We start from the raw sequence: 27,665 nt of genomic DNA on the forward strand, positions 1-27,665 counted from the left end.
GTTTTTAGCTGGTTCAACAGATTTAAAAATGGCCGTGAATCATTAGAAGATGAACCATGGTCTGGCCGTCCTCCCACCTCAAAAACGAATGAAAATGTTGTGAAAGTTTGCAACTTAGTGCACGCTGATCATAGATTTACAATTAGGGAGATCGCTGATGAACTTAATTTAAGTTTCTATGCAGCTCAGTCAATTTTAACTGAATATCTGAATATGCGTTGAGTGTCCGCAAAATTCATAACAAAACTGTTGTCAAGTGTCCAGTGACAATACCGACTTGAAGTGTGCAAAGAACTGATTAATCGAACTAAAAAGACCCAGATTTGTTAAATAGGGTAATTACAGGTGGCAAATCATGGGTATAGGGGTATGATCCTGAAACAAAAGTGCAGTCTTCGCAGTGGAAGACACCAGGTTCACCACGACCGAAAAAAGCATGGCAAAGTCGGTCAAAAATGAAGACAACATTGATGATTTGTTTTTTTGATTCTACCAGTATTGTGCATCAAGAATTTACCCCTGGAGGACAGACAATTAAACAGGAATACTACAAATGTATCGAGCATTTGCACAAAAAGGTGCAGAAGAAAAGGCTTGCATTGTGGAATGCTCTGGCTCATTGTGCCTTCTTCATCATTGAACTTTTGACCAAATTCAAAATTCCTGTGTTTCCACAACTGCCATATTCCCCTGATTTGGCCCCCTGTGGACTTCTACATGTTCCCTTAACTGAAATTTTCACTGAAAGGGAAGCAATTTGACTCAATTGAAGACATCCAGGCAAATACAGAGAGCATCCTTAACACACTTCAGCAAAAAAATTTCCAGGAATGTTTCCAAAACTGGAAACACTGTTGGAGTCAGTGTTTTCAGTCAGAAGGGGGCTATTTTGAAGGAGATGCATCCCAGTAACATGTAAGTACCACCATTGTACAATTACAAGCCCATTCTTAAAGCTTTCCAATCACAGGTTGTATGTAACTAAAAGACACTGCCTATTACACACTGATGATAAGACTTCAAGGGCATAACATGCTGATGGCATTCTGTTAGCAAATATCTTTGTATTTTCACACTATTTTAATTGAGAATCGTAATTCATTCCCAGGAATTTTTTATTTGTTATGCAGTTTACATTTAATATAATAGTCATTTGTCCCTACTCAAATTAAAATCCAGTCATTTGTTTTCTTTGTGTTCAATATTACTTTGCAGCATATTGATCAACATTAAGAGCTTCCTTGAGGGTTTCATTTGTCTTATTTGCAATGAGTTCCTTGTTTTCTTACTGACTATAGCACTGCTGTCATCAGCTAAGAGAATTTTTCTGCATGATTAACACTACTGCAAGCTCGCTAATACTGACCATGACTAGTTCTGGTCCTCAAATGCTAAGAGAGGAATTCTTATATTAATATAATGTGATTCTGATAGAGTCTCACTGAAATTTTGGCCTTATCTGTGGTTTTGTGACCTCTATGATTTACATTCTGTCTGTCAGGTGTGGTGGAATGAACTTCAGCCAGTCTAAAATTCTATGATTTCTTGTTGATTGGATTTGGAACAAAGATGTTTTATCAAGAGATGAGTCAGTGAATTATGGTTCTTTTTTGTCAACAATGTGTACAAACAGTTCACAATAATAACTTCCAGGAGGCACAGAGTATTCAGCTTAAAATACTTGAGCAACAATCAAAGTCTGTGAAATATTTGGAATAACAAAAATTGAATGCTGCCATGTAAACTCATTGTGCCGACCAAAAACAGATACAAAGAAAATGGAACAGATTTTATGACAACAGAAAATGAAGAAGTATTCAAAGCAGTGAAAAGTGAGAGGAAAACATTAGAAAATAGCTTGTAGCAAATGTGAGAACAAAAGACATTGAATTGAAATTAAACTCTATTTAACAGGGGAGTCCTTTTTATTGCCAATCTCTGATTGTTCTTTTACAGTGAGGCCCCCTTGATTAGATTTTCTAAGTGTTTTGGTTTGCTATATCTTTGTATTAATTTTCCCTCAGAATAAGAATGTCTCCCCAATTCACAAGGAGTGTTTTTTGTTTTTGTTGAGACTGCTCTTGAACCTACTCAGTCTTTTTCCATTTTCACTGCTGCTAGGCACAGACATTTGAAAATTTTAACATCTGATAGTACAATATGAAGCTATGTTAATCTTATTTTATGACTCTTGTAATTATCCTTTGTCACTGCAAGAAAATGTGGTTCATTACCTGTGCCATTATTTGCAGTAAAACAATCTGTCGAAGATAAATGGTTTTCCCACTCATATTTGGTCCAGTTACGATTTGAAAATTTTTATCTGCTGTGGCAAACTGTAAATTTGAAAGTAAGAAACTGTTTACATTGTCATACCACTACATCATTATAACATGGGAAACTGAGAGAAATTAATCTTACAATATCATTAGGGACTGGCTCAGTTGGATTAATGAAATCCAATATGGGATGTCTTGAGCTCTTGACATCTAATCTATCTCCAAATTGTGGACAAACGTAACTTGGCAGAGCACTTAGTTTAGCAAATGATGTGAGCATGTCAAGTTCAGAAATTTTTTCACATAATTTATAAAGACATCCAACTTCTTCCCGAATTTCATTTAGTAGATCAAGAATCACTCTAAAACATAAAAATAACAGCAGAACAATAATGTTAATATTAAATACAATGAGCTGGTGATTATACTTATGGACTAGAATAGTTTATCCAATCATTGTAAGACCATTACACATGTTAAAAATGACTAAGAACGTATTTCAAGTCTATGTAAAGAATTATAATATATATCAGTTTTTGTAAAAGAAATGTAAAACCTCCTATTTTTATAAGTACATAGACCTGTTTATTTACATCAGTTTACAGCTTGAACATTTAGCTATTTTTCGACAAAATCACCACTTCTGTTGATGCATTTTTGTAGATTCTGTGGCAGTTTTTGTATGCCCATGTCATACCAGCTCACTGCCATACTGTTCGGAAAGTATATGAACCTCTTCTTTCACCTCGTCATCAGAGCTGAATCGCTTTCCGACTAAATGTTCTTTTAACCTAGGGAACAGGTAATAGACACTGGGCGCCAAGTCAGGACTATAGGGTGGGTGGATGATTATGTTCCACTGAAACTGTTGCAGGAGAGCAACGGTTTGCCGAGTGATGTGTGGGCGAGCGTTGTCAGGGAGAATGTGTATGCCCTTGCTCAACATTCCTCTTCTCTGGTTCTGAATTGCCTGTTTGAGTTTTTTCAGAGTCTCACAGTACCTGTCAGCATTAATTGTGGTCCCAGAGGGCATAAAGTTGACAAACAATACCTCTTTCCGATCCCAAAAAATGGTTGTCGTGACTTTACCAGCAGACTGTGTCTGTTTGAATTTCCGCAGCTTTGGTGAAGAAGGATGCTGCCTGTGGCGTGATTGTTGCTTGGTCTCAGGTGTAAAGTGGTATGCCCAGGCTTTGTCTCCAGTGACAACTGAGTCCAGAAATGCGCAGGAAGCATCATCTTGTTGCCGCATGTGGTCCTCAGTCAGCATGCATGGCACCATTTTGCGTACACCTTCCGGTAGTTCAGTGTTTCCGTTAAAATTCTGTGAGTGGTGCCTCAGAAACCATCAGGAACCAACGTGCTTAGATCATACAGGGTGATCTGCTGATCTTCACGCATACTTTGCTCAACCTTCAACATTGTCTCCTCAGAAATTTATGGTCTCCTGCTCCTTTGTTCGTCATGAATTTTAGCCCGACCAGCTGCAAACTCTCTACACCACTTACGAACATTTTTGACATCCATCCATGACTCACCATACACTTCCGTCAATCGGCGATGGATTTCAATCAGCACAGTGCCCTTTGTGTTGAAAAACTGAATAACTGCAAGCAATTAGCACTTTGCAATAACATCCAATGTGAGCTCCATTCTCAATGGCTGCCAAGCCAAGACTGAGCGCCTCAGTGCACGCAGCATGCACGTTTACACAAGCGCTTGAAGCACTTTTCATAACAGTGTGACCAACTGCCACACAAACAGAGTTCTGCACTTATAAAAAAATAGGAGACCTCATAGTTTAATACTTAACTTTTTATTTTTCAGGAATTTTAGGGCACTCAACAATGACACAATTAGCATTTTATTTTGTGTTGTACAACTAACAGAGAGAAGGGAGAAAAATTGAAGGCAACAGGACATATTGTATCAAGCAAAATTTTAGAGGTAACTTAGGTTACAAATGCATCTTTGTGGAACTATGACTTTCAAAGGACAGCCAATCAGCAATAAACATTCTGAAGAGTGGCATTTATCCTAAACTGTCCCATCTGGCAACTCTTATGTTAAAGGCTACAGATATTGGTTAATTGCTCAAATTAATTGCTTAACTTGAGCAGCCAAGACTAGGTAACCTTTTTATTCTTACCCAAAGCTGGCTGCAGTAGATGAAATGTAATCGTGATGTTTACTGGGTAAAGCTTGACCATTTAAGCAGCTAAGCTAAGGGTACAATAAATTCATTAATTTGTTGTGTTAATAAGAAGTGCTTCAGAAACAACATGAAGGAAGGTAGCTAACATAAGACATAAATGCAGTGTTGCTAATGATGAAACCTAAAGACTGTATATTTTAATTTTATCTAATGCATAGGTACCAAGAATGAACTTTTATTCTAACATGTAGACAAGTAACAGTAAGATAAGAAAATGATAAAAAATAAAACAAACATTTTTTTCTCAAATCAGTTTGTTCACATAAACTGGTCAAAATTTCTACCTCCAACATCACTACAAAGTGGACACTAGCGAAGTAATGTTTGGAATACCTCCTAAAATATTACTGACATATCATGAATCTGCAATCTCAAAAATTCTTGCAACCAGCTTTTCATGATGTTGATTCAGGCCTGGTACAATGTGTCCTTCAGAAAAGACCACAAAAAGAACAATGATGTTAAATTGGGCAATTTGAGAGGCAACTCTCGGGAACTAATTGTCCCGACCCAACTATGCTCAAATATTTTAGTCAATTGTTGCCAGACTGATGACGATCAGAAAACAACAGTAAATAGAATGATACAGCAGAGATTACAATCATTGGGAAGCTGACAGTGTTCTAATTTCCAGCAATATGTACAGTCTTGTGCATTAAAAGCAAGAATCCTTTGTGAATGATAGACATGCAAGCAGTTTTCATTTGCAACATTCCAGACAGCCTAATGAGTGAGACTGAGTTCATAAGCAACAGTTTTGTTGGTAACTGGAAGTAGAGATAGTGGAGTATTACTTCACCAAGTTCTGAACTGCTCATTGTACTTTTGCATCCTGCATTGGCTTTATCTTGTGTAAACAAGCTCTATTATATGGCAGAAAAGTGTTGCAGAAAACATGTTTAAGAAAAATGTTAGAGAAAATTCAACTACTCAGGAATAGAATAGAGAAGTCACCACTTATCTGACTTAATAACTGTGAAAATCACACATTAAATGACGTTACTAAGAACTAATCCTTCCTAGGTTTTTTTGAGAATTTGGTTCGTAGTAATTGCCTTTCAGGTTTGTCACAGACTACTCAAATACTATTTTTTATTTGGCTGTTATTTGTCAGAAAATGTTCAACTATCCTTGAAACTGCACTTTAGTCCATTTCTCTGGACACTTTGTAATGTTATTAACCCACAGTGGGTGCTTCATAACCTGGTGACAATCATACTCACTCAGTAAAAATCCTGCGGTATGTCTGAATTGAGTTGTCTTTAACTGAATTGTTCAGTGTCTTGCACAAGAAATTAGCTTTCAGTTTTCCATCAAATTTGCTGAGTGAAGATATTTTTTGTGCCCTCCTCATCATTATCATGAACACCTGACACTCAATGACACAATGACATGGAGAAACCATTGTTGGGTGGCAAAATCTGAGTGAAATATAATAAAAGAGAAAAATGTGTAGGTTCATATTTAATATCTTGTTATAAGTCAAATGACTGTCAATGGATAAGAGGAGAAAAGTAATAGATGTGTAACAGGAAAGGAAAAGGACTGGTGGAAAATGAAAATGACATAGGGAAGAAACGAAAACACAAACGCATTTGTTTTGTGCTAAATTAGCTAATTAACACTCACAATTTGAATAAGCAATGAAGGTTAGTTACTGAAATTTGGTAATTTTTTTCATTTTTATGGTTATATTATTTAAAACTTAAATTTTCCTTGTACAATCAAAAAAGAAATTGAAGATTGCCCGCATTTATAGTGTGCTTTCTTTTTACAGAAAAAATACTTACACATTGCTTAGCATCTGAATTTCATGAAAAGCTTCTTTGCATCTTTCATCAGCCTGTATTAAAAGCTCTGTTGTAAAGCAAAATGTTGATCTGTTTCTTTGAACCTATAAAACATGCAAACACCAATAATACTGGAATGAGAAATTGGAAAGAATAAAGTTCTAACCATAATTGAAAATAGAGAACCACTCTATAAGGACTGTTCATTAAATTTCAGACTGCTGGAAATATGGACATCTATTACTAGTTTTATTGAAATACAGGTAAAAGTGGAAGTTGTAAAATTATAATATGAAAAAAGGTAAACGTTTATGCAAAGCTCTGTAGCATAACAGAGTCTGTATAAAGGTCTCAAACAAATATTTTGAAATATGATCCAGCTGTCATATACGTCACCCAACATCTTCAACAGTCACCCACTACATAAGCTACTACACTTCACAAACATGCAAACAGATCCACAACATAGCTATGGATATGGATATGGCATTTTCATGCTGGTTTACTGGCCACCAAAAAGAGACCTTCTTAGTTACCCAAAAACCTAAACTCTTTGTGAAATTCATATTTACTGATGACATCTTTATGATTTAAGGCCCTAAATACCCCAGCATTGATGTTTTTTCATAATCTCACTACTTCCTCTCAAATTCAGTTCACTTGATCCTTATCTGTTTTAAGAACTCTCTTCCTGGACATTGAGCAACAACTCTCTGGTGGCTTTGCAAAAGACCACTGTTAATAAAATTTTCTCTTTGAAAGTTTTGGAAGTTTCCACTCCTTTCACTTGAAAACATCTCTAACCTGCAGTCTTAGCGTATACAGCCATTATGTGCAGTGAAAAACAATGCCATTACCAATACACTGAAAGTTCTGCATAAGTTTTCAGTGACAGGCACTATCATCCACATCTGTTCTACAAAAAGGTGTAAAGATGTAACATGAAATATTCTTTGAATAGTAAACTCACATCTGCTAACTAGGCACACATTAGCACCCCCCTCAATACAATTTGCAGTGGAAAGCTTGGAACACACTCTCTGACAAGACATAATAATTTGCAGTATCCTACCAAAATCTTTCTTACCACTTCTAAATTGGTTTTTTTTCCACTGTCCAACTGATACAACCTTACACTAATCTGGTTCCTAACTATTCCTACCACAGGTGTATTCTACCTCAGTGGTCCCAAGGCCATTTGGAAAGAAGCCGTATGATATATCAGCTTCACTGCAACTGCTGCAGAGATTTTTGGATAGCCATGACCACCAACCAAACAACTGTCCAACCTCTGTGAATGGTCAGTGCTAAACAGTGGCCAATGTCAAAACTGACCACCCAGCTGCACAGCAACCTTCTCTGCACAACATGTCAAAGTCAATGGCTTTTCATGACCTCTACCATCTGGTTCATCCATCCTAATAGCAGCTTCTCCAAAGAGCTCTGGTAGGACCTATTCTTCCAACACAACATTTGATCCTGCATAGCTCCCAGCCTTATCTTCACTATTCCCTGTCATCCACCTACCTCTTCCCACTTCCTAATCTCCTATTTCCATTCCACTCACAACTCCCTCCCTCTTCATTAAAAGTTTCATATTTCCTCTGGTCTTCACTTCAGTTGCGTATACAAATAACTCCTTAGATCACTGGATCCTCCCTCACACTATATGCCCTCTGCATACTGTTTTCTTGGCATCCACTCTCTATTTCACATCCTCCCTCAAACTCTGTTCCTCTATATTCTTGTGTTAAAAAAGCAATTAAACTGGCTGCAGTTGGGTAATCTCTGTTTCTTCACCTGAACTGATATCTTCTTTGCCTGCTGCCCTCCCTCTGTACACACACCACATCCCTCCCCAGCTGTCACTACTTCCACATCAATTCACCTAATCCAGATGATACTCTGTGATACCTAAACAACAGCAGAATATAGCTCACTAGCAGTATCCTCCTGATACTGAGGCTTCACTTAAAATATGAAGGTCATTCTAGAAGTCTTGGCAACTATGGTAGATCTTGCAGTAGTGTGACAACACAATAGTTCCTAAATGTGTGCTGAACCAATAAGTTAGTGTGTATCTGAATGCTAGCATATAATTTGGTTCCAATACAGGAGGTCATGGCAAAGGGTGAAATGACACACACAAATTCAAACTCTGTGCAAATTCACTGGGCATCAGTACAAGTGGAACAAAAATGAATTAAAATCAACTACTGTCCTTCAAAATAGTCCTCTCATGTAGCCACACAGCATTGAGAAAGGTGTTGACTGCTATTAGGATTGCCGTAAATCTATGCTACCTGTCACTGAAATACCATGAAGATATTTGCACTGTTTGCAAAGTGTCTCCCATGCAATGGTTTCTTCTGTTCTGGAATTGCATGGACTGAGGTCTGGTGAGTAGGGTGGGTGGTCGAGGGTGCTCCACATACACCACTGTGTGGGTAGTAGTGTTATCATGTAGTCTGACTGCATTATCCAGCAGTGCTGTATGTTTTCATTGAAGTGTGCACTGCAGGTGATACAGCATAAAGTTGCAGTAATACTGGACATAGATAGTGCAGCTGTCCCTAACAGGGTCACAATCCACAATACCGTAATTGCCATATGCCAGAATGAGCTGGACCTTCATGGGTGAGGGATTCTCTTGCACTTTGTGTCATCATGGTGAACCTGGATAACACCATTCTGCTAATTGGATCTTCAATTCTGGTTCACACACTCAAGCCCAAGTTTTATCAATTGCAATAATCCAACTTCCTGCTCATATTGCTCCAGGTTGATATGGCTGCTCTCGTATTGCATCCATTTATGTACCTGTGTTTACTGATGTGGTACTCATTTTCAACACTTCTTGCACACCATCAAGTCCTGCCATAAAATGCGGAACAATTGTTGCTCTTGACATATCTATCAGTGTTGTTAACTCCTGCACAGTCCAACACCAGTCCTCTGTTAAAAACTGTTCAATAACAGTCATTGAAAAGACAGTACAGGTAGATTTGGGCTGCCCACTAAGTCAATCAATATCTGTACTGTTTCCCGTGGGCTTTCAAATGTATTTACTGTGATAACCGTGATGTCACATGTTCATACAATATACCATAGTTGCCATGACTTATGGAATGACCCCCGTATAATGTAAGTGGATAGATAAGAAACACATATAAAGGTGTTGAAATTTTCAAGCTTTCAGAGACAGTGGCTCCTTCTTCTGACAGGAAGGTTGAAGGGGAAGGAAATGATGTGAGATTTAGGAAATGGGGCAAGAGGAGACTTATTGGATAGGATGAGAAGGAAAGACTGACTGCTGGGAAATGCACTGGATGAAAATTTCATCCAGTGCAGTCCCCAACAATTAGTCATTCCTTCCTTTTCATCCTGTCTGGTAAGTCTCCTCTGACACAGTGTTAGGGGTGACTTTTCTGAAAGCTCTCCATTTCTTAAACCTCAACAGTCATTTTCCTTTACCCTCTTCCTTCCCCTTTGATACATCTGCCAGAAGAAGGAGCCATTGGCTGCAAAAACTTAAGATTTCAATACCTTTACATGTGTCTTCTCCAGCCACTGCTTGGTGAGTAGATTTCTTATCTATCCATTTGCATTACATTCTCAAAAATGAATTATTTTTGTTGATATATGAGGCTTCACTGAGTATCACATGGAGTGGGTGGACTGATGTGGATTAGGTCAGAGATAGGCAGTGGTAAGTAGTCTTATTTCATTTGTTTAAAAATAAATAGTCTGCTGCTTTTTAAAATTACTTATAAATCTATCCTGCTTTTCAGATAAACTAATTTTAAATATTATAAGAGAAATGCAACTAAATCATCATATCCCATACATATCCACCTACAACGTAAGAAAAACTTGCATTTTCCACATGTCTCAGCCCAGAACACTACTATACCTGAAAATTATTTTTCACACAATGGTTACATTACTCAACAGCCTATCTACAAATACAGCACTAAAAGTAAACCTTCCTTTTAAAATAATCTAAATTCTGGTAGATGCTGATTGTATACGATAAAACCATTTTTGAAGTCTGAATGAGGCCAGAGATTGCTGATGGAACATATCTGCACCATTTACTGTTTGCTGGTGACCAAGTAATTATGGTACAAGATGTAGAGGGTGCAAATTATGTTGTATATGTAATTAGCTAGCAATTGAATATAAAAACTGAGTTTTACAAATTAATTATAAAAAAGGAGGATATCTTACTAATGAACTTTACATGGAGAGGAAAACATCAAAAAAACTGACAACTTTTACTATATGAGGTCCATTTTAGAAAAAGAGGGAAATTGAAATTTATACATTAATAAAAAAAATTAATGACAGAAGCAAAGTCATTGGGAAGCTCAATTCAGTCATATGGAGCAGAAATGTGATGAACATAATGAAAAGACTCATATTCAAATTGATATTAGAGAGTCCAGGATGGAACATAACAATATTATGAAAAGGAAAGTTGCTACTCCCATACAGCAGAGATGCTGAGTTGCAGGTAGGCACAACAATAAGACTACCACAAATAAAGCTTTCAGCCAGTAAGGCCTTCGTCAAAAATGGAAGAGATATAAACACACACACACACACACACACACACACACACACACACACACACACACACACACTCACACACTCACTCACTCACACAAACACAACTCACACACACACATGACTGTAGTCTCACGCAACTGAGGCCACACTCTGAGCAGCAACACCAGTGCGAGATGGGAGTGGCAACTGAGTGGGGGTAAGGACGAGGCTGGGGCATGGAGGGGAGGGATAGTACGGTATGGGTTGCAGACAATGAAGTGCTGCAGATTAGATGGAAGGGGGTGGGGATATTGGAAAAGGAGAGAAGTAAAAAGACTGTGTGCAATGGTGGAATCAGGGCTTTGTAGTAGTGGGAACAGGGAAGGGGCTGGATGGGTGAGGACAATGACTAACAAAGGTTGAGGCTGGGAGGATTATGGGAACGTAGAATATATAGCAGGGGCAGTTCCCTGCACAATTCAGAAAAGCTGGTGCTGATGGGAAGGATGGTGGGCAGGACATTTCAGAGCGCAACGAGAGATAGTAGAAACTCTGGCGGAGAATGTAACTCAGTTGCTCCAGTCCTGGATGGTACTAAATTATGAGGGGAATGCTCCTCTGTGACTGGACAATGGGACTTTGGGAGGTGGTGGAAGACTGGAACGATAAGGCACGGGATATTTTTTTTTGTAGAAGGTTGGCAGGATAATTATGGTCTGTGAAGGCTTCAGTGAGACTCTCAGTATATTTCAAGTGGGACCGCTCATCACTATAGATGCAATGACCATTGGTGGCTAGGCTGTATGGCAGGGACTTCTTGGTAAGGAACGGGTGGCAGCTGTTGAACTGAAGGTATTGCTGGTGATTACTAGGTTTTCAGTGAGTTTTCGCATTTCACTATCGTCAACTCCCTCAGATTTCATTTTGTTTACCCCTTTTGCATCCGTTTCATCCTTCTCGTGATTTTTCACAGATATTTGGATGTATATTTGCGAATTTTTTCGGATGTAATTCTAAGATTTTTTTCGTAATTTTTCACATTTTTTCCACCACCATGAATCCTTGCTCCTTCCATCTGTGTCAATATTGAAAAGTTCCCTTATCCCTAGCTACAACCCAGTCCCACAAAGTATTCCTGTGTTCAGAATGAGATTTTCACTCTGAAGCAGTGTGTGCACTGATATGAAACTTCCTGGCAGATTAAAACTGTGTGCCGGGCCAAGACTCGAACTTGGGACCTCTGGCTTTCGCGGGCAAGTACTCTACCAACTGAGCTACCCAAGCACGACTCACACCCCATCCTCACAGCTTTAATTCTGCCAGCACCTCGTCACCTACCTTCCAAACTTTACAGAAGCTCTCCTGCGAACCCTGTAGAGCTAGCACTTCTGAAAGAAAGGATATTGCGGAGACATCGCTTAGCCACAGCCAGGCGGATGCTTCCAGAATGAGATTTTCACTTTGCAGTGGAATGTGCACTGATATGAAACTTCTCGGCAGATTAAAACTGTGTGCAGGAGAGCTGCTGTAAAGTTTGAAAGGTAGGAGACGAGATACTGACAGAAGTAAAGCTGTGAGGACGGGGCGTGAGTCGTGCTTAGGTAGCTCAGTTGGTAGAGCACTTGCCTGCAAAAGGCAAAGATCCTGAGTTCGAGTCTCGGCCCGGCACACAGTTTTAATCTGCTAGGAAATTTCATATCAGCGCACACTCTGCTGCAGAGTGAAAATCTCATTCTGGTTTTTTCCTGGTTGAAATCCAAATTGGTTACTAATAATAATATCATTTTATATAATAAAATTGTTGATCTAGTTTGCAGCTACTTTCTCTAAAACTTTTGACAGGACTGGAATAACAGAAATAGGCCGATAGTTTCCCATGTCTTCCCTCAACCCTTTCTTGAACAGAGGTCTAACTTTGGCATACTTCAAAACATCGGGAAAGCATCCCTATTCAAAAGATTGGCTGAATATTTTAGTTAGGGGAGGTGCTGTTATGTCAATTGTTTTAATCCTTTAGTGGGTATTCCATCCCACCCAGCAGAGTTCTTATTTTTTAGTGATAATACTACATTTGTCACATCCTTTATTGTGGCTTTTTTTAAATCCATAAGATACTAAGCTTCTTGGTGGAGTTCAAAGGGATTTACTTTACTCTGCTACATCAACATCTTTCTTTGCCACATTTATGAAGAATTGATTTAAACACTCTGATATTTGAGCTCAGTTTACAATAAGGCTATCACCTACTTTAATCCTAGAAATTTCATTACTTCTAACCCTAACACCTAACTGTCATTTGACAAAAAAAACCACACTGTTTTTGTTTTACTTCTGTGTCATACAATGAACTTAATGTTTGCCATTTGTCTGGCTGCCTTCAGAACTTCTTTAAATATAGCTTTATAATGACGAAACTACCCATTAAAACACCTGTTTCTATTATATTTCAGTTCATTTTGGAGTTTTATCTTCCTGGCACTAGAAATTTTTTATACCCTGAGTTATCCATTTAAGTTTATTAGTTGTTTTGTTACATGTGGTTCTAAGTGGAAAAATTAGATTAAATATTTCAAGAAAGCTAATTGAAAATTATTAAAGTTACTGTCACTCGGAATACAGCTGTTGTAAGGCCATTCAGTCTCTCTTAACTTATTTCTACATGTAACTGAATTTTTGTCACTGACGTTTCTTTTCGTGTGGCCTTTCTTACATGAAATTTATTTGTTAATTTCTGGTAGTTCAATGAACAATGCAGAGTGGTCAGAGATTCCTAAATCTATGCAAAATTTATAAACATCTTCAAACACATAATTTGTTAGAATATTATTAATACAGATAGCTGACTGTGCATTTACTCTAGCGGGTTGCATGAAGTTTATTTTGAAGCCAAACTTTTTATTAAATCTGTGAATTTGGAAATGTCATTGCTTTCAACTACAGTGTTAATATTGAAGTCAGCAGCCATTACTTTTTTGTCCTTTTTTCTTTACTGGGCTTTTCAAGTAGGTAATGAAAGTTCACCAGAAAAGCTTTAATTGTAGCTTTCTCTGATAACCTATAAATAGAAACTACTACAAGATTTAGGTCCCTCCACTCAATAAAGCAGCTTTCAAATGTACACACACCATTCAAATCATTAAAATCATTTCTTATTTCATATTTTGTATCAGAATGAGTAAGTATGCAAGAGTCTCCAGGTGCTTTCTCTTTTCAATTTTATTGGGAGTATTAATATTGTCAGATGCAAACCAGTGTTCATTGAGACAAATAACATTGATATTTCTACATTCAGATAGAATAATCTGTAATTCATCCACTTAATGAATTTTGTTTGAAAAGTCAACACTTAGACCAGTTATACTCAAGTGCATTACGTAAGGACATTCTTTCTTATTTATGGCCTCAAGCATACACTTTCTTGGATACCATTTTGATATTGCAGTTTTCGTTACCAAACACTGTTTCTCATCCCCATCAAATCTTATCAGTTTCCGCTATTTTTTCATAATTTTACATGAATCAGGGAACATTTTACTAAGAATTTTGGATCCTAACGTATTTAAATAAAGACCGTCTTCACCCAAACATTTATTACCTAAGAATTTATTCAAATTTATGAACACAGCTCGTAGATCATTAGATTTTTCATTTAAATCACAGTTTATTTCTCTATATATCGATCACTGACTGATCTTCTTCATTTACAATGATTTCTATAATTTAATAGTGAATTTATTGGTTATTCAAATGATACAAAAATAAAAGTAATGATTAACTAAAAATCTGAAAGCACCAATGAATAGAGAGCTGAAAGATACTCCATATAAGGTAGCCAGCTTTATTCATATCTGTTTGTTTAATATACATTTTGTCTTTGAAATGGAATGGACTGGTGGCAAAATTTGATGTTTTAATTAATAGTTCATGTTCTGATGCACTTTTGTTATCATGAGAGGAGGCAAAATAACAAATTTTGAAGAGAAGCAGTTATTCTGACATGCGTGTGTATGTAACTGGTGTTAATTTTGAATGGTGGTCAATTTACTAAAGTTGTTGCATTAATTGTTATCTGATACTAGATCAAGAGCATAATAGGACATGGGTCAGCATCCCTGTGGCCATTCGGCACAGTTGGTAATTTGGTGCAGTCCGCTGGAGGCACTTGCAGAGGCAAGGGTGGTGCTGATGTTGATAACACTCTGGGCAGTGAGCTAGCCGCACTAGTTAAGACTTCAATTTTTTGTGTATGGATATGGGATATAGTTCATTTCTCAAAGGTGCAGAGGTAGACTTAGAGTGCAGGATAAAAATTCAACTGTGTGAAAAGTGTGGGACATGAGCATGACTTTGAGCAAATGCTGAGTCCTATTTAGTACTGTATTTCTGTGGAGAACTTAATGTATCATGCAATCAGTCTGATAATTGATGTAGAGCCTTTATTTGAACATCAGCTTTGCAAATGGGTGAGTAGGTGTAGATCTGAACTTAGAAATTATTTACTGCTGTTAATGTTCGTTTCTGTTGGGCTTCAAGGACTTAATGTTATTTCATGCAAATTATTCCAAATTATCAACAATATTACATGGTTTACTTTAGTGAAGATTGCCACCAAACTTTGAATGATATATGTGTTTTCTTACATTGATGGAATGACAAGGGAATATGTATGCACATGTCTTGCGATTATGCTGTTTTACTGTTCTGCACAGTTTCATTATTTGACTATTAACTGCACCTGATGTGAGGCTACAATTTTCTGATTACTCATTTGTTACAATAAATCTTTAATTGATTTTAAACATAATTCAGCAGTGTTGTCTACCATTATTAATCTTTCGGGATTTATTCAATATTATTAATTATAATTTGCTAATCTGTCTATACAGGCTTTGACTGATGGATCATTCATTGGATTAAATGAGGGCCTTAAAGTAAGCATATGGCACATGAAGCTGAGTCAGCACTTAGTCGAGGTCACTTGTCTGCCTGCCCCATCTCTGATTTCAGATTTAGTCAATGTGCAGTCCCTGAATATGGAGGGATAAAATTTCTATGTAGGTGGGAACACTTTGTTGAGTTAAGGGGTAGGATAGTTTCTTATTCTTTCATATGCATCTGTCAGTAGTACTAAAATATTGCCTCTTAAAGGTAAGTACTTGCCAGGATCTTTATTTCAGAGTCCATGAAACATGGACCTTGCTGTTGGCAGGGAGGCTTGTGTGCCTTAGCAATGCCAATAGCCGTGCCGAAGTTGCAACCAAAATGGAGGGTGTCTGCTGAGAGGCCAGACAAATGTGTGGTTCCTCAAGAGGGGCAGCAGCCTTTTCAGTAGTTGCAAGGGCAGCAGTCTGGATGATTGACTGATGTGGCACTGTAACACAACCAAAACGGCCTTGCTGTGCTTGTACCACAAACAGCTGAAAACTAGGGGAAACTATAGCCTTAACTCTTCACGAGGGTATGCAGTTCTACTGTAAGGTTAAATGATGATGGTGTCCTCCTGGGTAAAATAGTCCAGAGGTAAAATGCAAAATAGTCCCCCATCTGAATCTCCAGACAGGGACTACTCAGGAGAATGTCATTATCAGGAGAAAGAAACCTAGTGTTCTACAGTTCGGAGCGTGGAATGTCAGATCCCTTAATCGGGCCGGTAGGTTAGAAAATTTAAAAAGGGAAATGGATAGGTTCAAGTTAGATATAGTGGGAATTAGTGAAGTTCAGTAGCAGGAAGAATAAGACTTCTGATCAGGTGAATACTGGGTTATAAATACAAAATCAAATAGGGGTAAAGCAGGAGTAGGTTTAATAATAAATAAAAAATAGGAGCATGGATAAGCTATTATAAAAAGCATAATAAACGCATTATTGTAGCCGAGATAGACATGAACCCCACGGCTACCACAGCAGTACAAGTTTATATGCTAACTTGCTCCGCAGATGATGAAGAGACAGATAGTGAAGGGAGATGAAAATTTAATAGTCATAGGAGACAGGAATATGATAGTAGGAAATGGAAGAGAAGGAAAAGTAGTAGGTGAATATGGAATGGGGATAGGGAATGAAAGGGGAAGCTGCCTGGTAGAATTCTGCACAGAGCATAACTTAATCATAGCTAGCACTTGGTTTAAGAATCATGAAAGGTGGTTGTATTCGTGGAAGAGGCCTGGAGACACTGGAAGGTTTCAGATACAAGGGTGGTTTGAAAAGTTCTCAAAAAGCAACAGAAAAAAAGTAATTACATCACTGAAACTTTTTTTTAGTTTTCAATGTAGTCCCCTTGTAGATTAATGCACTTGGCCCAATGATGTTCCAGTACCTTGATCCCATATTGAAAATGAGTTTCCTCCAGGCCTGCAAAATAGTTGTCAACTCTAGCTATCAGTTCTTCGTTTGAAGTGAATCTGTGTCCACCAAGAAAAATGTTCAGTTTTGGGAATAGATGGAAGCCTAACAGAGCCACATCAGGTGAATAAGACAGGTGTGGCAACATTTCATACCTTAGTTTATGTAATTTTGCCATGGCAACATCACATGTGTGCGGGTGCGCATTGTCTTGATGGAAGATAACTTTCTTCCTTGCTAAACCTGGCCTTCATCTGCGTATCTTTTGTTACAATTTGTCCAGTAATTGTATGCCGCGTAGGGAGATAATCTACTAACAGAGTCCCCTTTGCATCCTAGAACACTGATATCATGGCCTTTCCTGCAAAAAGAATTGTTTTTGCTTTCTTTGGTGGTGAAGAATCAGCTGTTGCCACTCCTTTGACTGTATTTCCCCCCCCCCCCCCCCCCCCTCTCTGGGGTATAGTAGTGCACCCAAGTTTCATCTGTGGTCACAAACTAGTGCAGAAAATCTTGTTTGTTTCTCCTAAAACGGGCCAAACATTGTTCCGATACATCCATTCTCATGCGTTTTTGATACACCCTTTCAGATGACATCTGGTAAGGGTGAGCAATATCATGCACTTTCAGTCCTCCATGATCATTTTGTGCAGTTTTGCAATGATCTCTGGAGTAGCGACACATCTTGGCCGACCATTGCAGCGATCATCATCTAAGCTTTCCCGACCAAATTTAAATTCATTCACCACTTGGCAATAGTTGAATATGAAGGAGCAGTCCCCCAGTGTATTCTGGAAATTGGCATGAATGTCCTTTGCTTTCATACATTTCTTTACGAAATACTTAATCACTGCTCGAATTTCGATTTTTTCCATATTTGCAAATCACTATGTGGGAACAACAACAGAGCCATATCATTGCCACAGCTCTCTTCCAAGAGCACTGAAGTGACATTACAGCAACAGCCCAATGAATACCACATGAACAACTCATTGCAGTAACGCTGACCTCTTGTGGTGATTCTGAGAACTCTTCAAACCACCCTCGCAGATTATACAATGGTAAGACAGAGATGTAGGAACCAGGTTTTAAACTGTAATACATTTCCAGGGGCAGATGTGGACTCTGACCACAGTTTATTGGTTATGAACTGTAAATTAAAACTGAAGAAACTGCAAAAGGGTGGGAATTTAAGGACATGGGACCTGGATAAACCGAAAGAACCAGAGGTTGTAGAGAGTTTAAGAGAGAGCATTAGGGAATGATTGACAAGAATGATGGAAATAAATACAGTAGAAGAAGAATAGGTAGCTTTGAGAGATGAAACAGTGAAGGCAGCAGAGGATCAAGTAGGTAAAAACACAAGGGCTAGTAGAAATCCTTGGGCAACAGAAGAGATATTGAATTTAATGGATGAAAGGAGAAAATATAAAAACACGGTAAATGAAGCAGGTGAAAAGGAATACAAACATCTCAAAAATGAGATCGACAGGAAGTGCAAAATGGCTAATCGGGGATGGTTAGAGGACAAATGTAAGGATGTAGAGGTATATATCACTAGGGGCAAGACTGATACTGCCTGCAGGAAAATTACAGAGATCTTTGGAGAAAAGAAAACTACCTGTATGAATATCGAGAGCTCAGATGGAAAACCAGTTCTAAGCAAAGAAGGGAAAGCAGAAAGGTGGAAGGAGCATATAGAGTGTCTATACAAGGGCGATGTACTTGAGGGCAACATTATGGAAATGGAAGAGGACATAGATGAAGATGAAATGGGAGATATGATACTGCATGAAGAAGTTGACAGAGCATTGAAAAACCTAAGTCAAAGGAAGGCCCTGGAAGCAGACAACATTCCATTAGAACTACTGATAGCTTTGGGCGGAGCCATCCATGACGAAACTCTTCCATCTGGTGGGCAAGATATACGAGACAGGCAAAATACCCTCAGGCTTCAAGAAGAATACAACAATGTAAGTCCCAAAGAAAGCAGGTGTTGACAGGTGTGAAAATTACCAAACTATCAGTTTAATAAATCTCAGCTGAAAAATACGAATGTGAATACTTTACAGACGAATTGAGAAACTGGTAGACGCACACCTCAGGGAAGACCAGTTTTGATTCTGTAGAAATGTTGGAACGCCAAAGGCAGTACTGGCCCTACAACTTATCTTAGAAGAGAGATTAAGGAAAGGCAAACCTACATTTCTAGCATTTGTAGACTTAAAGTAACCATTTGGCAACAATGCCTGGAATACTCTTTTTCAAATTCTGAGGGTGGCAGGGGTCAAATACAGTGAGCAAAAGGCTATTTACAATTTGTACAGAAACCAGATGGCACTTATAAAAGTCGAGGGGCATGAAAGGGAAGCAGTGGTGGGGAAGGGAGGGAGACAGGGTTGTAGTCTATCCCTGGTGTTATTCAATCCGTATACTGAGCAAGCAGTAAAGGAACCAAAAGAAAAATTTGGAGTAGGAATTGAAATCACAGTGAAGAAATAAAATTTTGTGGTTTGCCGATAACATTGTAATTCTGTCAGAGACAGCAAAGGACCCGGAAGAGCAGCTGAGAGGAATGGAGAGTGTCTTGAAGGAGGATATAAGATGAACATCAACAAAAGCAAAATGACGATAATGGAATGTAGTTGAATTAAATCAGGTGGTGCTGAGGAAGTAAGATTAGGAAATGAGACACTGAAAGTAGTAGATGAGTTTTGCTATTTAGGCAGCAAAATAACTGATGGTGGTTGAAGTAGAGAGAGGATATAAAAAGTATACTGACAATGGCAAGGAAAGGGTTTCTGGATAAGAGAAGTTTATTAACATCGAGTATAGATTTAAGTGTCAGGAAATCTTTTCTGAAAGTATTTGTGTGGAGTGTATCCTTGTATGGAAGAGAAACGTGGATGATAAATAGTTTAGATAAGAAGAAAATAGAAGCTTTTGAAATGTATTGCTACAGAAGGGTGCTGAAGATTAGATGGGTAGGTCATATAACTAATGAGGAGGTACTAAACATAACTGGGAAGAAGAGGAATTTGTGGCACAAATTGACTAGAAGTAGGGATCGGTCAGTAGGACAAGTTAAGAGGCATCAAGGGATCACCAATTTAGTATTGCATGGAAGTGTGGAGGGAAAGACCTAGGGATGAATACACTATGCAGATTCAAAAGGATGTGGGTTGCAGTAGTTACTCAGAGATAAAGAGGCCTGTGCAGGATAGAGCACCATGGAGAGCTGCATTAAACTAGTCTCTGGACTGAAGACCACAACGATAACAACACAGAATTAGAAAACAGTGGTTGTCATTTGTTGGGTGTAGAAGGGACCAAACTATGTGGTCATCAGTCAAAACAGTGTTTGTCATTTATTCCTGTAATTTGAATCTTGAAGTTAAAACATTTAGTAATTTAAAATTTGTATTCCTTGGATTATACTCTCATCCTACATCTTAAAACTGAGTTTTTCACTATCTAAATTATCATTGAAACAAGCTGAGCACCAGAATGATCCAATAGATGGTAATGATGATCATGAAGCAGAATTATTTTGTCGTGTTATTATTTACACACAATAACAAAGTCATTGTCTGGAGCCATTGCATGGGATTCACTAGACTGACCATGTGATTTCACACAGAGCATATCAATACGCATTGCATATAAGACATTTGTTTTAAAGCATCATAGTTCAATGTAGCTGTCTGAGTCCATACGTAAAGACATAGCAGTACCTGAATGAAAACTGGTGGAAGATCTGTCTGATTAAATTTTTGTTTCTTCCCAACTGGCATTTGAATGTGAAAGCCCCTGGTGGAATTAAGATTAACTCTCAGTGGTAAGTTGTGTTCTTCTGCAAGATCTTTCACTAATCCTGCAACAAAACAAAGCATAAATTATCAGCACTAACAAATATCAGAACTACATGTGAAATAGGTGTATATAGCAAAACCCAATACATTTTATTTTCATGTCAGTCCACCCATTGTCATTATTATGCAAGAACAGGCAAAAAAAGTATTTTCAGTGTGAAAAAAAATGAAGAAAGGAAGAATTCATTTGTAGTTGACTGATTGGGGCTGCATAAACACATATAGCAGTACAAAAAAATTCATCAGCATTCAAGCACAATACACAGGTATTCCAATCAACCTGTCTACACCTGAATAAGAGAGCGAAAGATAGGTTGGCTGAGCTTCTTGCAGAAAATGTATGGGGGTGGGGACCATCACAAGAAGCAAGATCCCTGTGGTTACTGGTGTCAGAGAGAGAGAGAGAGAGAGAGAGAGAGAGAGAAGGGGAGATGGGGGGAGGGGAGGGAGAGGGAGAGAGAGGGGTACTCTTTTCAGGTTAGAATCAGGATTCAGGCACTCTGTTATGAAGGAAGCTCAAATAACAGAATAGTCCCACAAAATTACTAAGAATGCACAGAATTAAGTAAAGGTAGCTTATTTTAGAGGATTGAGTGATAAGGTAGAGGAGTTTCTTGTCTCGAAAATTTAGAGAACTCTGAAAAGAGAGATATCCTGTGCCTATCTGACTATGTAACTACAGGGTTAGGTGAAAGATTGCACTCAAGCACCTTAGGGATTATGGAAAAGGAGGAGTTGTTACATATATTACGACAGAACATGAAGTACAAAAACATTGAGATAAGTAGATTTTGCAATGATCAGCACACAGAAGTGTGTGCATTCTCTGAGTTGTAGGTAGTTCCCACATTAGACTGGAAATTACTACATTATTCACTTCGTAATAGTGGAGGAAGAAATTGACAGCACAGCTCAACAGTAACTGTGTAATGGCTAATACACTGCTGTAGGTTCTACACAGAATTTTATTATTATAACATTGCAGAAAAGTTCTTATAGAATGTAAATTGTTCTAACCCAACAGCACTATAATTTATTGTTGAACAGTACACATTCATGCAAGACAAGGTACAATACAATTTGTGATACACATGTGGCTGCCGGAGCCTTGTGTTTCAGTCTATATAGTCATTCACTCCAACAAGGGGTGCAATCGGCCAGCTGGGCACACAACTGCGATTGTATTAGCAGGCCAGATGGCCTCTAGTGGCTGAATTAAGCATAAACTTCACACGTGAACTATCAAGCAGCACACACACAAAATTGGTAGTTACAGCACTCTTCTTCCTTTGTGAAGAACTGAGCACTGTGCTCACATCTATTTCTTCTGTGGTCAATGTAGGTTGTTGAGTCATGTGTAGGGTTGAAAGTAGAGTGAGCACAGGCATGTGTGAAGTCCGCCCCCCTGTGAGAGGCTGTATGGGAGGACAGGTGATGTTGGTTCAGCTTCAGTTTCCACACTTGAGTCCAACACCAGGGAAGGAGGTTACAGTGAAGATGGCAGAACAAGCAGTGCTGGCTATGATGGAGGCAGCAGCAGGAGAGGCGTCTGCTGTGACAGGGTGGGTGCTGGGGTCCAGCTGTGGTCCCCAACAGCTGAAGGGGGCACCCACAGCAGAGGAGACAATTGTGGAAACATCAGTAGGGGCAGCAGACAAGGAAAGGGCACTGGCTGCAATTTAGGAGACAACAAGGCAGACGGAGGATGCAGGGGCCTCGGCGGCTCACCTGGTGTGCAGCTGCCATGCTTGGTCATAGCTGGTCGAAGTGTCATGGCGCCTTCCCCTCAGTCCTGCAGATGACACGGAGGCATCAGCAATGTGTTCTGCTGGCAGCTATTTTGGCCAGAGGCCAAACTCTCAAGCCCAAAGAGCTGTGTCAGGCTAGAAGCACTGTGACACCGGTGCCAGCGGACAGCCTGGCATTGGCCAAAGCAGATGTACAGAGTCTGGGACTGACAACTGTGCAACAACACTCCCAGACTCTTGTCCCCAACAAGGCTGAACCTATAAGAACTGAGGAACTAGTAAAGAGCTACTTCTGGTATCAAATCCAAAATGTATTCTTTCATCTGAGTCTTAATGTTCAGACTAGTTGTTCTGCTTCCCTGTTCAATTGAGAGTGAAAAGAAGGACACCATTTTTTAGAAACTTTCAAATTCCTGAGAAATGAACTGGGGGTCATTGTCTGTAACTAATATACACTCCTGGAAATTGAAATAAGAACACCGTGAATTCATTGTCCCAGGAAGAGGAAACTTTATTGACACATTCCTGGGGTCAGATACATCACATGATCACACTGACAGAACCACAGGCACATAGACACAGGCAACAGAGCATGCACAATGTCGGCACTAGTACAGTGTATATCTACCTTTCGCAGCAATGCAGGCTGCTATTCTCCCATGGAGACGATCGTAGAGATGCTGGATGTAGTCCTGTGGAACGGCTTGCCATGCCATTTCCACCTGGCGCCTCAGTTGGACCAGCGTTCGTGCTGGACTTGCAGACCGTGTGAGACGACGCTTCATCCAGTCCCAAACATGCTCAATGGGGGACAGATCCGGAGATCTTGCTGGCCAGGGTAGTTGACTTACACCTTCTAGAGCACGTTGGGTGGCACGGGATACATGTGGACGTGCATTGTCCTGTTGGAACAGCAAGTTCCCTTGCCGGTCTAGGAATGGTAGAACGATGGGTTCGATGACGGTTTGGATGTACTGTGCACTACTCAGTGTCCCCTCGACGATCACCAGTGGTGTACGGCCAGTGTAGGAGATCGCTCCCCACACCATGATGCCGGGTGTTGGCCCTGTGTGCCTCGGTCGTATGCAGTCCTGATTGTGGCGCTCACCTGCACGGCGCCAAACATGCATACGACCATCATTGGCACCAAGGCAGAAGCGACTCTCATCGCTGAAGACGACACGTCTCCATTCGTCCCTCCATTCACGCCTGTCGCGACACCACTGGAGGCGGGCTGCACGATGTTGGGGCGTGAGCGGAAGACGGCCTAACGGTGTGCGGGACCGTAGCCCAGCTTCATGGAGACGGTTGCGAATGGTCCTCGCCGATACCCCAGGAGCAACAGTGTCCTTAATTTGCTGGGAAGTGGCGGTGCGGTCCCCTACGGCACTGCGTAGGATCCTACAGTCTTGGCGTGCATCCGTGCGTCGCTGCGGTCCGGTCCCAGGTTGACGGGCACGTGCACCTTCCGCCGACCACTGGCGACAACATCGATGTACTGTGGAGACCTCACGCCCCACGTGTTGAGCAATTCGGCGGTACGTCCACCCGGCCTCCCGCATGCCCACTATACGCCCTCGCTCAAAGTCCGTCAACTGCACATACGGTTCACGTCCACGCTGTCGCGGCATGCTACCAGTGTTAAAGACTGCGATGGAGCTCTGTATGCTACGGCAAACTGGCTGACACTGACGGCGGCGGTGCACAAATGCTGCGCAGCTAGCGCCATTCGACGGCCAACACCGCAGTTCCTGGTGTGTCCGCTGTGCCGTGCGTGTGATCATTGCTTGTACAGCCCTCTCGCAGTGTCCGGAGCAAGTATGGTGGGTCTGACACACCGGTGTCAATGTGTTCTTTTTTCCATTTCCAGGAGTGTACATGGAAGACCTTCCATTGTAAAAGTTTTTGAGAAAGCAGAAATTTTTGCCAACACAGAACTAGACAGATAACGCACCACATATGGAAACCTAGAATAAGCATCAATTACAACAAGCCAGTAGAAATTCAAAAAAGATCCTGCAAAATCTACATAATTTCTTTCTCAAGGCTGCTTTGGATCCAACCACAACAACAAAAACCATGGGGAGCTGCCTCATGGGCGGCAAACTGTGGGCAGGCTGCAACAACTCGCACTATTTCCCCATCTATGTCTGGCCAAAAGACGTGTCTTTGTGCTAACACTGTGTGACACAACCCAGTGGTTCACATCTAATAAATGCATAACCTCACGTCAAACGGCAGACAGGACTTCAACCCAGGGAGCTGTGTCTCTGTAGCTAACAGCAGTTCTCTGTCTCAAATAGAAAGATGATCCTGTAATACAAAATAGTTTCTGAAAGGATCAGAAGCACATGCCAGAGATTTGTCTGGTCCAGCTGAAAAGTGCTCAAACAAGGAGCTGATTGCAGCTTAGATTTCAACAACTTGAATACCTGATCACAAGCCAGCAACCAGTGGAAAGGAACATTTTTATATAATACTGCATGGAGCGGTTTTGCCACAGTAGCAGCATCCAGCATGAATTTGTGGTAGTACACAATTTTGCCTAAAAATACCTGTAATCCTTTGATGGAAGTGGGGTGTGGCAATGCAGCAATATCATCAATATTTTGGTGCAATGGTTTAATGCCAGAATGTGACATTTCAAAACCTAAATAAAAAATGGATGGCTGAAAAAACGTGTCTTTTCTAAATTGCACTTTACCCCTGAATACTGTAAAACAGAAAATAGAGCAAGGTTCTGCACATGTTCTTTTGTAGAGGCACCAGACACTACCATGTCATCTAAATAGTTGACCAAGCCTGAAACTGATGAATAAGTTGCTCTAAAAAGCACTGAAACAGAGCTGGTGCACTTGTCATACCAAAAGACAAACACTGGTACTGATAATGCACAGACGGGGTTTGATAACTAGAAGACATTTAGCTTCTTTTAAATATGCCTTGGCCAAGTCATTCTTTGAAAATAATGGCCATTTGACATTTTGCTGACAGCTTGTCAGGATGCAGCAAGGGATAGGTATCAGTGATTGACTGTGTATTAATACAAGGTGGTTTGAAAAGTTCTCGGAATCACCATGAGAGATCAGCCCTAGCGCACTGAGTTGTTCACGTGATGTTCATTGGACTGTTGCCTGTAAACATGTGCCATGTCACTGCTCTTGAAAGAGACCTGTGGCAGTGACGTGACTCTGTTGGTGCTCCAGTGTAGTGATTTGCGAAGATGGAAAAAATTGAGATTCGAGCAGTGATTAAGTACTTCGTAAAGAAAGGTGTGAAAGCAAAGGACATTCATGCTGATTTCCAGAATACACTGGGGGCTGTGCTCCTTGATATTCAACTGTTGCCACGTGGAAAAAGAATTTAAATTTGGTCAGGAGAGCTTAGATGATGATCCGTGCAATGGTTGGCCAAGATGTGTCACTACTTCAGAAATCATTGCAAAAGTGCACAAAATGGTCATGGAGGATTGAAAGTGCGTGAAATTGCTCACCCTTGCCAGATGTCATCTGATAGGGTATATCACATTTTAACTGAAGAATTAGAAATGAAAAAATTACCTGCAAGATGGGTGCCGTGAATCTTGTTTTGTGTACCCGCACACATGTGATGTTGCCATGGCAAAATTACATCAACTAAGGTATGAGTTGTTGCCACGCCTGCCTTATTCACCTGATATAGAACCGTCAGACTTCCATCTCTTCCCAAAACTGAAAATTTTTCTTGGTGGACGAAGATTCACTTCAAATGAAGAACTGATAGCCAGAGTTGACAATTAGTTTACAGGCCTGAAGGTAACTCATTTTTGAGATGAGATCAAGGCATTGGAACTTCGTTGGACCAAGTGCATTAATCTACAAGAAGACTACATTGAAAAATAAAAATAAAGTTTCACTGATGTAAGTACTTTTTTTCTATTCTGTTCCAAGAACTTTTCAAACCACCCTCGTAGATTTTTAAAAATTGTTAAAGCAAGAACAACAATGATTTATAGAACATAGTACTTTATAGAGCCAACATAAAATACAATGAAGAACAGACTGCACATAGCATTGAACACAATGAATGGAGAATAGTAATACAGGTTATAGAACCGGCCGAGCACTCATTTGCGATAACTTAAATAATATTGTTTCTTTGGAGGTTCACCAGAGTGCACCAGGGAGATGACCCAGGTGGCCTCTATAAGAAGGCCTGTGAACTGTATGGATGCACGATCTCTGAAATCATGCACATTATCAGTGAAGGCACATCAAAAATCACCACAATGGTATAATTTACCTGTAGGTTTTTTTCTGTCACCACTGGTGTTGACCATTCACTGGAAGAAATACATCAAATGATTGAAGATGATCTAAGACTGCTTGTACTTGATCCTGTAAAGTTACCAGTATGGGCAGACCCAGAAAAAATGGGACCAGGCAGACTGTTTCATCATAATATGAGCCTGAAGTTTTGTTGCGTGGCCCTCCAGGAGAAAACAGAGGTAAATTAAGCACAGAGAACATCTAACTGTTGATACGGAACTTGTTGAGAAACCAAATGCACTTCATCACCGATGGAAAATTTTAAAAGCATCTAAACCAAACAGATTTTCAATGTAAGCATTGTCCACAACTGGGAATGTTAATGAACAATCCACAATCTTGCAAGTCACAGGCAGAAAACTGCTCAAGAATGGGAATCTGTTGTTTGTTATTACTCTCCAGCCTCTGTGACAACTGTAGTCAGAGGGCAGAACTGATATCCACATAAAACGAGAATTCACCAACATTGCTGCTGCACACATTTCCACCTGTATTCTCAATAGTTTGTTAAACTCATACACTTCAGGGTATAACTTGCTTCATGACACCGTCACTACTCAC

At 39.7% G+C, this 27,665-nt stretch overlaps 1 protein-coding gene across 1 annotated transcript in view; it reads right to left on the minus strand.

The window, feature by feature from the left end:
- The window catches only part of LOC124623963 (mutS protein homolog 4-like), a 303,421-nt gene that overhangs the window by 112,595 nt on the left and 163,161 nt on the right, over window positions 1-27,665 (minus strand). Inside the window, exons 10-13 of the mRNA XM_047149077.1 lie at window positions 20,912-21,051; window positions 6,285-6,388; window positions 2,422-2,641; window positions 2,235-2,336 (exon numbers count right to left, since the gene is read on the minus strand). Of these exons, the coding sequence (XP_047005033.1) occupies window positions 2,235-2,336; window positions 2,422-2,641; window positions 6,285-6,388; window positions 20,912-21,051 (566 nt within the window). The remainder of the gene's footprint in view (window positions 1-2,234; window positions 2,337-2,421; window positions 2,642-6,284; window positions 6,389-20,911; window positions 21,052-27,665) is intronic.

Source organism: Schistocerca americana, chromosome 1 (genome assembly GCF_021461395.2).
Source record: "Schistocerca americana isolate TAMUIC-IGC-003095 chromosome 1, iqSchAmer2.1, whole genome shotgun sequence".
Lineage (NCBI taxonomy): Eukaryota > Metazoa > Arthropoda > Insecta > Orthoptera > Acrididae > Schistocerca > Schistocerca americana.